Genomic DNA, 14,824 nt, shown 5'->3' with positions numbered 1-14,824 from the left:
TAACATGGATGCAGCTAATGGGATTTCGGTCTTTGACCACTTGGTGGTGGGTCTGATCTACTCACCTCCCACCGTTCAGGCGCTGCATCTGCACCTTTGATCCTAGAGGGCGGCGGATGCGGAAAACTCGGCTTCCAGCCGAGTCTCACGCGAACCGTGAAATTTAATTTAATTTAAGTTGCACCCCCACTCTCAGGTTTGAGGCATATAAGTAGGATGTTACACTCGATTGTAAGGTGCATCCCCCTCTTTGCTGTTGGAGTTTAGTGTAAACAGGTGTGACTTATATTCGGGGAAATACGATAGTCAAACTTAACCAAACAATAGTCTCGATTGGAATGGTGCGTGGTGTACGCCTTGATCTCGAGACCACTGGTTGGGGGAGCGCAATTCACCTCACCGGCACAGCTTTATAGCACCTACAAGCCCTTTGTAGTCTCCTATGTTCTCTTGCTTTTGACGTCGTTGTTGTTGTTCTTGTTGTTGTTGTTGTGGTTGTTGTTGTTCTCTTCCATTCTAGGTAGGCATGTGCACTTTCATGAAATAAAAAATAAAATAAAATAAGCTGGAAAGGGAACAGCCATGCTTCTTGGGAGGAACGAAATGACTTGCATTTGCGCTCGTTCGCCGGCGAGCACAGAAGAACTGGTGTACATTACTTATACAAACCGTCAGGGAATGTTCACGCATGGGAGCTGCACAACATATTTGGAGTCCGAGTTAAGCAGATAGCACCGAAAACTACTCTATGCCAGCATATGCTATTTCACATGAAATCCAAGACTCGGGGATCTGAGGATAATCTCCAGTCACCACTGGGACAAGAGCCACACCTTAGCTCAAGTTTGAGAAATCTTTGACAGTGCTGTGGTCGTACCTGTTAGCATTGTTCCGGTTACGATTAGCTTCATCCAGCCGATTGTTACTTCCCCTGCGATCAACGACATTCAAAAAAGATATGCAATGTTATGAGAAGGCAAATAAATTTTAACTTTTTACGATATTCCGAAAACTGAGAATGCAATGTGCTTCACTACTCAAAAAGTGCTCCATGGCTTCAAATCACATTATGACTTCATCATTCCCTCAGTTGTCACCCCAGCATCACTTGCACATCACCACACAGTTCACTAGTTCAGAAGCGGCAGACGGAAATAGACATTCTACGACCTAAAACAGGAACCTTTCACACAGTCAAAGGAGTTAAAATATTAATGCCCGATAATGTAAGCACAGTTTGCGCAGACGTTTTTTCTCATTCCTTTTGACCTCCTAGCCTCGACTTCTCTTACTTTACCGTAATCTGTTTCGGCCCACCAGTTGCCCAGTGATAGTGAGCAAACATGACTATTGGAGTAACAGCAGACTATCACAGGTCTCCTTACCCATTTGGTCCGGGGGGCCACTTCTGCTCTGAACCACTTTCCTCAAAGCATGTAGCCCACTACCAATATCTCAACACATATTCTGCATACTGGTGCACGCTGCTGAATAATATGCATGGCGCTATAGGGCAGGTCATGCCAGTACACCATCCGGTACAGTCAGACCTAGCTTAAAACCGCACACATACGTTTTCAATAAAATATCCGGATAGGCGAGGGAACCGGATAATCGAACACACATACTGTATGTATGCATGACATGTGCTGTGAATCGGTGACCAACGATTTGCTTTCGGATGACGAGGGATCCAGATAAAAGAGTACCGCATAAGCGAGGTCTGACTGTAATATGCTTTGTGCGGAGTGACAACAGCCGCGGCGCAGCAATGACTAGCTCAAGCAAAAAAACAAACACTCAAGCTGCACACTTTTAGGCGTTTCGCACGATGGTACGTGGTGACGATTGCACGCTCCCATGGTTCTATGATGCGCAGCACGACACTTTACACGACGACTAGCTCTGCCGACACGGCGCACACAAACCAGTACAGGAAACGCAAAAGCGAAATCGATAACACACAAACTGGGTTCAGGGTATTGCGGACGGGGCTACTGTCTTGCGATTCAGATTTCAAACAAATTGACGATCACCTTCGTGATTCTCACGAGAGGCCGAGAAGACGTGACATTATCAAGCCGTGTGAAAGGCCATGAGCGAATCCATCAAACCATGATGTATGCTAAGCACCCATCAATATGCTGGCTTGCCAACGTGACATCATTCGAAAAACCTCTATGGAGCTGATGACCAAAGCCTGCATACACTATCTCTTGGCCAAATCTTGACACGCCATACATGAGAAGGAACAGGCCGATAGTTCGTAAAACAATACAGTAGACAGCAGAAGCACACAAGAGGTGGCAACATTTCTAAAAATGCTACTTTTGCTATCTAAGAAATCTGTCTCCTGTTGTGTGGTTCGGCAAATTTGGCGTAAAACTCCAAATTTCGACGTGAGCTGCAGGTCACTCGCGTTGTTCCCAAAGCGCGAGCCAAATAACGCGTGCTGAACTTCCCCTCGCGTCAGAAATAACGTGCATCTTCAAACCATGCGACACTGCTTCCATCATGATGGCAAAAGGTACAATCTGAAGGCGTGCTGCTAAAGCCAGGGCAAATCTAAAGCGTGCAGAGGGGCTCAGCGATTGCTCTACATTGGCTAGGCGTGTTACTAGAACTAATACTTACTACTGTTCGTATGTTGCCTATTTTTCGGACATGCTCTGGCCCCCTGCCGCCCAAGAAGCCGCATCGGCCTCAAGAGCACCCAAACAGTTAACAAGTCAACTGTGTTCGTTAGTTGTCAGGCGACAGAAGCTGAGCGCTCACCTTGGACCATGCAGGTAAATGTCGCAATGCACTCCGCTGGCAAGAGCCGTGAGAAGCAGCAGCGAACTCCACATCGTGCCTTTTTTCAACTGTCGTCCAGCGACGGAAAGGGCACCTTGATTTTAGGAACGAGAGCCGCTGTATCCAGCTGAGCTCTACAAGTGTAAAAATAATCAGTATCTCGGACAATCAGAAGTACGTTATGTACAGCCGCACAAACTAGAACGGTCTGATTTCCGACAACCAACAACCGACAACTGCTTTCAAGAATCAAGTCGACCAAGCGATCCGGACCGAAGTAGATCCACTGCTCGTGAGTCTGGACAGACTCGCTGGACATCGACATGTTTTACAGCTGTGCGTGTTCTCTGTACGGCCGGCTCAGCTGTAGAGTGTAGTACTAGTACTGTCTGTAGTCTGTGTAGTGACTAGTGTTCACGCACAAGTCCGACTACACTACAGACACAGTCTACACATGTGCACAGTCAGTACACTCATAACTGAGTCATAATCTACAGCATCACGCTGTAGTGTCAATGTCATGACTCATGTAGATCTACCACGATGTAGACCTACTGAGTACATCATGAGTAGAGTCTACTGAGTCTGTACACTGATGAGTGATGTGACACAGACTCAGTGAGACACCACTAGTAGTGGCACTACGGTAGTACTTACCAGGCCGCATGATCTCTTCTACAAAACCCACGAAAAGACGAGTCGGAGTCACCTTGGTCACGCAGGAACACGGACGACAATCATACAGTCTGACATGATGACACGCAGATATCTACAGTGTACAAGTGATTCCAAAAAATCATCTTTCCGGGCGCTGGCGCTGGAGGAACTGCTTTGACACATTTGAAATTCTTTGCAACAGAACTCCAATATTGCAATAAACAAAACTGTGACTGCCATGAAAAGCCCAATTTTGGTCATTGATTCTACAATCATGTAGATCTACAGTGAATGAAGAAAGTGATTCATCGTCATCGTGCGTGACACAACAAAGTCAAAGGTGTTTCTATCCTTCCTTTCCGGCTTTCGTCCCAGTCTCACACAGTCGACTGCACTCCCAGTGCAGGCAGGGACTGGTGTCAGTTCACCACTGCGGCACTGGTTCACTGTGGAGTGTGGCGTTGCACATTGATGGGAAGTATTAGTTTTTAATACTAGTAGTTGCCATACTATTGCCGTATTGGGGTGTGAGTCCGCCTCTCGGCATCGGAAGTACACTGTACAGCATTGGACATGGCTAACATTTTACCGTTCACGCTTTTAACGTAACGGTTGCAGCCTCCGACCGTGGGCGTGCACCGTTTTGTGTGTTGTCCATACATGTATCTTCGAACACATGGTTGCTAGGTTAGCATTAATTTTCGCATTTTCGGTTTCTGACATGTCGACACCATGTACCAGACATGCATCGACAACGATCGACTTGTGACGTGACCCTCTTTGGAGTTAGCGCGACAAACACCTCGTGCTGTTGTGCCCAGCGCGAGTGTGCGATTATTACATTGTAGCTGGTTTGGAGCAATGGAGGTGACAGCGTTGTGAATGACCCTGATGACCGAGGCCGAGGCCCGCGAGGGTCCTCTAGCGGCTCTACGTCCGTTCTCGAGATCTCACCATCCAGGAGCGATAACACGCCAGTCACGGTGCAATCTGGTGTTCACGAGGTGTTTGTCGCGCTGGAAACGGAGTGTTTCTGTAAGTAGTTTGTATCCCTGGTGATGTTTGTGCCTGGACTGGACTATGACTCTATGTGGTGCTCTACAGGCACAATCTTCCTCAGCCTACTCAAGCTCAACTGATGAGGGGTGAATTCCCCGAAACACTGTGTATTGAGCAGGGAGTGGTGCTTTCTTGCAGGTTTGCCGAGTCCAAGGTTCGATGGACTTCTCGTGTTCTCTGGATGGCAGTCGTGAGTCAGTCAGGTGTCAAGTCGTCGGCGGAATAGCGCGAGCTCCAGTGTGGGAGCAAACCCATTTGGCATTTCAATAAAACGGAACCAAAATAATTAATGTTTCAGCAGCCATACAATGTACATGTACAGTGTACTTCAAAGAGAATGAACACTTCGATGAATTCAATTATTTAGAAATATTCACGATTCGCTTGAGGCAAAATTAGACTGAGTTTCACCATTCTTAGGAACGCCACCACCGTGCAAAGATCAAAGGCGCAGAGGCAGCTCCTAAAGCGGTGGGAGGTGCGTAGATCAGCCCACCTGCAAAGTGGTCAATGACCGAAAATCCCATTCGCCGCATCCATGTTTCCCTCGTGCCAGGCCATGAGTTCCCAACTAACTGTGGGTCGCTGCACGGCTGGAAACCTCCTTCGCCTTCCAAGCAGGACTAGACTTGAACCTAGTAGATCTACCCACTGTTTCTCAATCATGGTCTTAGACCATCCCATTGTGCCTGGATGACTTATATTTAGTCTTTCACGAATTCCGTCGCGGCGTCAAGCAGGCTCGTGGCCCCGTGCGTCTAATGACACTGATTCGAGGGCGGTTTCTCACGTGCCGTACATTTCGAAATTTCGTTTTCCTGGATTGAGACCGCAAGCTGTGCCTCGTAGAGACAGCCTGCCACAGCACCTCCCCGCCACAATAACGCTGACACAGACGGGCAAAATATACCTGTCACTCTGCTACCAGTTCGGAACCGTTCAAGACTCGACAGATAGAGGTAGCCAATGGAAAGTTAGTTAGTTGATCCAGTGTGCGCGTCCAATTCAGCAGGCAAATAGAGCACAGACATATATGTACAGCACAGTACTGTACCTGACTGTACAGTGCATGTACTGTACATGTATCTGGTAACGGTCTTTGGGAGCAAAGGCGAGACTCGGGACACAACGTACATCAGATTCTGATAGCCCGCGCAATCCCAACAGTCAGACACAAATCCGGTTCGTACGACCGAGAGTGCGATGATGAAGGATGGCTTCCTTTCCCACCAGTGAACATGAAACACAGGGGAAGAGCGTTTGAGAGTGTTCGGTCGTCCTCAGACATGGCCAAGCACAAACTTTCCGTCTTTCTCCTTACTTGCGCTGTGTTAGTTGCATGCGTGTCTCAGGCCCAAGAGCATATAGCAACGTTTCCAACGCCAAAGTATGATTTCAAAGGGCCGCCTCTCACAGAACGTGGCAGACTTAGAACGGTCAAAGGCGATGTTCTTTATCCCGTGACAAATGGCTATGATCTAGCCCGTCGGCCTTGGCAAACATTCTTCTCCTGCAATGCCTACCCAGCAGTGATTGTGAGGCCAGAGGACGTCAATGATGTTATACTTGCTCTGGAGTACGCCAAGGGAAACAATCTGCGAGTAACAGTGCGCAATGGCGGTCACTCCTATGCAGGAATAAGCCGCTCATATGGATTAGTGTTGGATATGTCCCACATCAACAGAACCAGTATGACTTCAGCGGAAGCCGATGAACTTCCATTGGTACGCGTCGAAGCTGGCTCCACCAATATTGGTGTCTATTACGAATTGGCAAAGTACAATCTCACTGTACCAGCTGGTGGTTGTCCGAGTGTAGGAATCAGCGGCCTTACGCTTGGTGGCGGCTTTGGTGTGCTGTCCAGGAAATGGGGCCTCGCATCCGACCAAGTGTACTCCATTGACGCTGTTGTGTATGAAGACCAGTCGTACAAAGCAGTGACCGCTACAGCTGATAATCAGTATAGTGATTTGTTCTTCGCCTTCCGTGGTGGAATGGGAGGCAATTACGGTGTCGTCACCAGCTGGATGTACCGTGCCCATCATATTCGTAACGTCTATACCTCCACATTTAACCTCAATCTGACGGAGGGCAGAATCCCAAATCATAACAATGACCCCAATGAGTACAAGAATATACGGATGGCCATCTCGAGTTTTATGCAGTGGTGTGATGCTATCAGCAGCAACACAAACTGTGAAATGTCCATCTCCACCATGACGGTGCCATCCATCAATCTGCAGCCAGTAGCAGCAGCGGACGCACAATACGCCAAGGTGTTCAAGCTAGAAAGCTATTGCGTGTGCGAAGAGCTGAACTGCACTCTATGTATCGGCGAGGTATCGCAGCTGGAGGGATTACTGGCCAATGCCCCGGTGTACAACAGGACAGCTAGCCCCGAGGAAGGAATACCGTGGTCCGAGTTCATCTGGGAAATCGCAAACTGCAGTCGCTACTACGAAGCAGTCAACCTTCCAGGTCAGTATCCTCCGCCGTCATTGGTGAGAACTTGCATTGCGCATCGGCAAGACCCTATTGGACGAGGCAGGCACAATCGCAAGAAGAGCCTTTTCCTAAGCCAGAATCCAGATCAGGCTGTGATCCAAAGTGTCCTACTGTGGATGGACTCATTTGCTGACAACATCATCGTCGACAACTACACTGCTGCCAACGTAGAGTTTTACTACTGGGGCGGTGCACTTTCTAGCAGACCATCGTATGCCGTAAACTCTGCGTGGCGTCATCGCAGTCAGAAATGGCTGGTCCACATCACGGGCCGGTTTGCCGACGAGGCTTCTCCAAAAACAATCGGTACTGTCTATTTCGCCCTTGGAAAGCTTCACAACATTTTCCTGCAGGCGGAGAAGAGTCTGGCAGAGGTACCCGTTCAGGACTATCAGAACTTTGCGGATGCGTCGCTTAGCTACGAAGCTTGGAGTCACTTCTACTTCGACGGACCAACTATACAGCGTCTTTCCGAGATCAACTACAAGTACAACCCCGACGACATCTTCCGCAACGAACTGTCTGTGCCACTGAGCACACTGACGTGTCCGTACTTCACGTCCAGTCCCCTTGGAAGCATCACCAGTGTTACAGGCAACGTGAGTAGCACCTGCCCCTCCACTGAATCAGAAAACCGTGACCACATCATAGCAATGTTAGTGTTTTCAGTGATTTTTGCTATTCTCGTCACTTTCAGCATCCTGTATTATTGGCATGATAACAGGATGAAAATTTGATTGCTTGCTGGCTGCACCGAACACTCCCGCAGTTGCTAAACCATAATTGCTTCCGTAATGATTGCAGAGAAAATTTCGTCCCGTTCCTCACGAAATATACATGTGCATGTAGATGTGAATGTAGATGTGAATGTAGATGTGAATGTAGATGTGAATGTAGATGTGCATGTAGATGTGCATGTAGATGTGAATGTAGATGTAAATAGTAAATACGCATACTATGTGGATTAAGTGGTACGAGACATCATCTCCATCATGAAGATTGAACATCTACTACCCACAGGCGCTTGAATGTGGATATAAGGAATATGTGAGAAATCTAGGGGTCTACAATGTCATGTATAACTTTGCTTTTCCACCGCCTGCAATAGTGTTCACGTCTTTGTCGTGACTACCACCAGTATGTCTCACGCAGTGAACGCTTGATCACTAGTCTAGTTACCATCCAGCATTATTACCGTATGTCAGCACCTTTAATGCCATGGCCTTATATTCGAAACACCGCTGCTTTCCTAGATATTTTAGATGCAAAATGACTCACCCACTACGCCATGCCATAAAAGTCAAAGTCCACACAGAAATGTCAATCTGAATCTACTTGTTCACTCTTCCTGCTGGGCTGTAAGTTTGTTAGCATAGTACTTATTCCTTCATTTTTGCAAAATATACTTCAAATATCATTTCACTTATGCAGCCCATGGCTTTATAACTGAGACTGGCTGTATAATCGAATGTAACACCATGGCTTTAAAGGTGCGGACATACGGTATATACATATTTTTATTAAATTTGTGAGATTGCAATATTGGAATTGTCGTGCTTGATCGAGTTGTGTACTGAAACTCAGAAAGGAAATGTCTGTTGTTGTTCCTGTTCATGTATCTCACTAGGGATAGTGGATTATCGTGTCGATCTGCATTTCCCCCCAGCCAGCTCCCTCGCAAGTTACATGCTGTGCGTGCAAGGCTAACTCCTGTGGCATTGTAGACGGCCTGCAATAGGGTACACTGGTTGAGGCTCATAGTTATTTTCGTTGACGAGTTACACATTCCAACAATAGGACAAACACGGAGAAGCAGAAAATTAGGAACAACAGATACCTGTAGGCTGAGGGTATGCTCCTAAGTTAGAGTACCACGAGTCAAGCAGCAATGCAGGTTAGGTGGGTCGGAGTCGGGAAGGTCTCGGGTTGGGTTCTGACCCCGGAAGGTTGCTGTGAAACACCCGCCTCATGAACACTAGATGAATGAACCCCATGGCCCAGGATGGGTGACTTAGTCATGCGTCACTCAGTCAGACAACCGCCGAGTCTGCTCTTCTTCGCCTGCCAGTGCACATAATAATTATGGTGAACCTGCAAGTTATCGGGAGCATATAGAAACACTGCTGACTCAGTTTCCTGCTTGCCTTCACGTCAGGAGTCCTACTTCAGGATATCGAAACTTTCTCTAAACACCCAGTCAAGATCCTCAGTGAGATGATACTGAGGACGAACCACTGCTCCTATTGGAAGAAAGTTTGACTGGAGATAATGCGTGTGCGCACCTCAGTCAGTGTGTTACACGTTACCTGGAATCCTTCAGTAACGAAGACAACTCTGGCAGATTGTAACGTAGCAGAACAGTTAGACTACAGAAATGTTATTGTTTTTATCCTAAGATAATATATTATTGCAGATCTCCCTAAGAACCCCGTGAACACGTGTGAGGACAGAGGTAGCCATGTACATGCACAGTGTCAGCAGTAAACAATTGTTTTTGTAGTGAATATATATGTACTCCCCCCCCCCCTCTATTCTCAAAAAGACAAAACGTCTTCCCCACTTCCAACTGAAATTGACGTACGAATATACCGGTAGGTTTGGCTTCGAATTTCCAATGGCATAATGACGTTACATGGCCAAATTATCAACTGCAGTGCCGTGTCCTTTCTTACTGTTGACCTTTGTTCATTCGGTTACATTAAGAATCAGGCACGAAGCCCATGATGTTGCTTGTTTCCAACAGCCCTGCCTCAACACAGTATTTACTCCGCCAATACGTACTTAGTGTGTTGGATAGGCTGGGAGGTGAGACGCGCATATAAAAGTAAATAATAATGGTTCAATGGCAATTAATCGGAACAATAGTACCAGTATACCCCGTAGACTTGGTGTGCAAGTTCCCAATGACTGTATGAGCCACTGTCTCAGATAGTCGGTTCTCGCTATGAGACAATTCTGGAAAATAAATACTTCCCATAAATTTAACCGACAGGTCCTCTATTTCTAGTAGCGTCGATTCCATGGTTCAAGCAGGCTCCGAGTCGCATGTTCAGGCAGAAGTACATGTGGATAGGGTGTCGTACCACATACCATCTTTATGTACAGAGAACCTGCTTTGGACAGTAAATTGTTTCAGGGAACCACAGAGCAAAGCAACAACTGGGGAAATACGTGAGCTTGAGACTATTGTGCACGTGTTATGCATTTCGAAATCTCCTGTTTTCCTGGTTTGCAAACCGCATGGGTGCCACCCAACATCCCCTAGGGTGCGTGCTGGCAATGATACCAGACGCACGACGCCTACCATCGACAACGCCGTTGACAGAAACGTTGTAGAGCACGCGATAGCTCACTCCGCCAAAAGTTCGGAGACGCCTCATAGCTGATAACTACTGTACCATAGATAAAGAAAGCATTATTATACACGTGAAAATCCAGTCATATGCGTGGCCATGGACTGTATCTACAACAACACTTGAATACTGCGAGCTAACGTATGAGCTCGGCCCATCCGATGTCTCAACGAGCCCCTGATTTTCGCGCGCAGATCCCTCACCGCACGATTTCAGTTGATAAGTGACGCGTCCAAGGAGTATTAGCAGTCTGTGTTTTTCTCTCTGTCGTGGAGGTTTCTTGTATCATTGGCTTTTGGTCGTTACTTTATCGCCATCATAATATTGGGCATCATTGCCCGTTTGGTCTGCGATACAACATAAAATCTCAACAAGAGCAAGAACAACAACGTCAGGTTGCCTTTCGAGAGAGCAGGGGAGCAATAGCAGAGTGTAAAGTTCCGGAGTGGGGCTTGTCTATGGGACATGGCCAAACACAAGGCTTCGGTCCTTTTCCTGGCGTCTTCTGTGCTGCTTGCCTGCGTTTCTCAAGCCCAAGAGGACATTGCAACGTTTCCAACGCCAAAGTATGATTTCAAAGGGCCGATCCTCAACGAACGTGGTAAGCTTAGAACGGTCAAAGGCGACGTTCTCTATCCGGTGACAACTGGCTATGATCTAGCCCGTCGGCCTTGGCAAACATTCTTCTCCTGCAATGCCTACCCAGCGGTGATTGTGCGGCCAGAGGACGTCAATGATGTCAAACTTGCTCTGGAGTACGCCAAGGTAAATAATCTGCGAGTAACAGTGCGCAATGGCGGTCACTCCTATGCAGGAATAAGCCGCTCGTACGGATTAGTATTGGATATGTCCTACATCAACAAAACCAGTATGACTTCAGCGGAAGCCGATGGACTACCATTGGTACGCGTCGAAGCTGGCTCCACCAATATTGGTGTCTATTACGACTTGGCAAAGTACAATCTCACTTTACCAGCTGGCGGTTGTCCCAGTGTAGGAATTAGCGGCCTTACGCTTGGTGGCGGCTTTGGTGTGCTGTCCAGGAAATGGGGCCTCGCATCCGACCAAGTGTACTCCATTGACGCTGTTGTGTATGAAGACCAGTCGTACAAAGCAGTGACCGCTACAGCTGATAATCAGTATAGTGATTTGTTCTTCGCATTCCGTGGTGGAATGGGAGGCAATTACGGTGTCGTCACCAGCTGGATGTACCGTGCCCATCGTATTCGTAACGTCTATACCTCCACATTTAACCTCAATCTGACGGAGGGCAGAATCCCAAATCATAACAATGACCCCAATGAGTACAAGAATATACGAACTGCCATCTCGAGGTTTATGCAGTGGTGTGATGCTATCAGCAGCAACACAAACTGTGAAATGTCTATCTCCACCATGACGGTGCCATCCATCAATCTGCAGCCAGTAGCAGCAGCGGACGCACAATACGCCAAGGTGTTCAAGCTAGAAAGCTATTGCGTGTGCGAAGAGCTGAACTGCAGTCTATGTATCGGCGAGGTATCACAGCTGGAGGGATTACTGGCCAATGCCCCGGTGTACAACAGGACATCTAGCCCCGAGGAAGGAATACCGTGGTCCGAGTTCATCTGGGAAATTGCAAACTGCACTCGCTACTACGAAGCAGTCAAACTCCCAGGGCAGTATCCCCCATCGTCATTGGTGAGAACTTGCATTGCGCATCGTCAAGCCCCAATTGGACGAGGCAGGCACAATCGCAAGAAGAGCCTTTTCCTCAGTTCGAATCCAGATCAGGCTGTGATTCAGGATGTACTACTGTGGATGGACTCATTTGCTGACAACATCATCGTCGACAACTACACTGCTGCCAACATAGAGTTTTACTACTGGGGCGGTGCACTTGCTAGCAGACCATCGTATGCCGTCGACTCTGCGTGGCGTCATCGCAGTCAGAAATGGCTGGTCCACATCACGGGCCGCTTTCCCGACGAGGCTTCTCCAAAAACAATTGGTACTGTCTATTTCGCCCTTGGAAAGCTTCACACTAGTCTCCTGAAGGCGGAGCAGAGTCTGGCAGAGGCACCCGTGCAGGACTATCAGAACTTTGCGGATGCGTCGCTTAGCTACGAAGCTTGGAGTCACTTCTACTTCGACGGACCAACTATACAGCGTCTTTCCGAGATCAACTACAAGTACAACCCCAACGACATCTTCCGTAACGAACTCTCTGTGCCTCTCAGCACACTGACATGCCCGATTTTTACGTCCTCCCCTGTGAAAAGCAACACTGTGACTCCAGGAAATACTGCAACCACACCTCAAGGCAACCAAGGTGATAACTGCGACAAGTCTGCACCAAGTGACCGAGGTTTGATCCGGGCAGCCTTAGCATTTTCCGTGATTGGTGTTCTTCTTCTTGTGATCTTTGGCATTGTCTATTGTAAAGGGAAATGCTGATTTACATGTTCATGTAGTTGACTCTCTCAGGGTTTGAAGCTTTTGCACCTATGAAGCCCTGAAAGTGGGGCAACTTCACTCCGTGTTTGGTAGATAATCCCCGCTTTGCTCCTCGCTAGATGCTGATGCGAACTGATGGACCACGTGAAATCGTAAAAGTGGAACACCTTAGAATGGCTAAGCAAGCAATGTATTATAGAATGCACGTTCAAGGTTTACTTGCTTTCTTGCATCTTCTTCCCTCTGAAAATTCAAATATATCCATGCAACCGACGCTTTGTCTATTAATTTTCCCCTCTCTTCTCCCTGAATTTTACCGCATGAAACCTTTTGAATTTTTATCCATTCATTTTCAAGTCACGTATGAAATGAAGAGTACTGTAATTATACAGTGTGTGAATAGGAAGTAGTTCAGACCAGACCCGCTCTTTCCCCCCATTATAACTGCCAAAGTGTCAAATTCGTCTTTATCAATTCTTCTAGACTTTTCGGGCGAAATCGCCCTCATCCAGGTTGCAATTGTTTGAAGCTGCAGGAAGCCTCGCCACTGGTACTCCGTCTGTGACTGCCAACCATTTCAACTCGTGTACACCGTTTGCTTGCATTCTACAACACTATAGAAGTTATTCAATATTCCTTGTAGCCATATATGTTGAACGGTTTTAGTGTATTCTCAGCACTTCTCAGCACCGGTAACTGAACAAATTCTTTGTTGTGCTGAATTTGTGTTTCTTAAATTGCCCTTAGCTTTTTGTGAGGTTCCTTCGGACCTGTATAGAGGACAATAAAACTCCTTGGGTGCCATTCACAGTTCACGCCCTTGGACTTCAACCAGTAGTATTCAGTCAGATAAATAGCACTGCTAATGGACTCAGTGTGTGGATTATGCGATCATTCTCACCAGTCGTGACTCGTTAAAACCCGGGGGTTTCACGAGTCACGACTGGTGAGAATATTAAATGTATATTTTTATTTGAATTCGCAAGTACACACGGGCTGGAAGCGAATGTGATAATGGGGTTAATTAAGAAAATGGGTGGAGGAAGCAGGAGGATGGTAGCAAAGCAACAGGGAGGACAATTCAGGAGCACAATCAACAATTGCACAAAATTTAATAGGAGAGTACCTGAGACCGAGGGTACCTGTGGAGCGATAAAAATGCTAAACGCAAACAGAAGAAAGAAAATCATAAGCCAATACGCGCTAAACTGCGCTTGAGTTATAATGAAGGGCAAAAACCGGAGCTAAAGAAAATTATAACCTACAAAGTCACAATAAAAATTTAGCTGGATGAAGAGTAGGACAAGCAAACATTTCCTGACAACGAGAGGGAATAATTATAACGCCAGCCACAGCAGAAGCTGCTGTAGCAGCCGCAGCAGCAGGAGCAACAACAACAACAACAACAACAACAACAACAACAACAACAACAACAACAACAACAACAACAACAACAACAACAACAACAACAGCAACAGCAACAGCAACAGCAACAGCAACAGCAACAGCAACAGCAACAGCAACAGCAACAGCAACAGCAACAGCAACAGCAACAGCAACAACAACAACAACAACAACAACAACAACAACAACAACAACAACAACAACAACAACAACAACAACAACAACAACAACAACAACAACAACAACAACAACAACAGCAACAGCAACAGCAACAACAACAACAACAACAACAACAACAACAACAACAACAACAACAACAACAACAACAACAACACAACAGCAGCAGCAGCAGCAGCAGCAGCAGCAGCAGCGCTGTGCAGGCTTACACCTCCGCCGAAATTGCGCCGCCGTCTGTCAGCCAAGGATAGCGATGTATCGGATTCGGATGGCGGCGGCGAAGCGGGGGAGAAGGTGGAAGACAAGGCAGGCACTTCTGGTGAGGCGGGAATGCCGTTGAGCGAAGATATGCTACCTGTGGCAGTGAGTGGCATTGTGGAAGAAACACCATCAACAATCAAGCTACTTGAGAGTCAGGTCATGGAGAAATCCAGCAC

The 14,824-nt window shown here is 47.2% G+C and overlaps 2 protein-coding genes across 2 annotated transcripts; both read left to right on the top strand.

The window, feature by feature from the left end:
- The first annotated feature begins 5,798 nt into the window (after nt 1–5,798).
- On the top strand, nt 5,799–8,650 carry LOC135830760 (uncharacterized). Its single transcript, XM_065342975.1, has 2 exons — nt 5,799–7,616; nt 8,645–8,650. Exons 1-2 carry the CDS (start codon nt 5,799–5,801, stop codon nt 8,648–8,650), a joined length of 1,824 nt encoding a protein of 607 aa, XP_065199047.1.
- Nucleotides 8,651–10,835: 2,185 nt separating this feature from the next.
- LOC135830761 (uncharacterized) lies at nt 10,836–12,806 on the top strand. The gene has a single exon (XM_065342976.1). The coding sequence runs from the start codon at nt 10,836–10,838 to the stop codon at nt 12,804–12,806; it is 1,971 nt and encodes a 656-aa protein (XP_065199048.1).
- The last annotated feature ends 2,018 nt before the right edge of the window (nt 12,807–14,824 follow it).

Source organism: Sycon ciliatum, unplaced genomic scaffold (assembly GCF_964019385.1).
Source record: "Sycon ciliatum unplaced genomic scaffold, ocSycCili1.1 SCAFFOLD_2350, whole genome shotgun sequence".
Classification (NCBI taxonomy): domain Eukaryota; kingdom Metazoa; phylum Porifera; class Calcarea; order Leucosolenida; family Sycettidae; genus Sycon; species Sycon ciliatum.
Note: the sequence above shows the minus strand (reverse complement) of the source record. Positions and strands in the feature narration are given on the sequence as shown.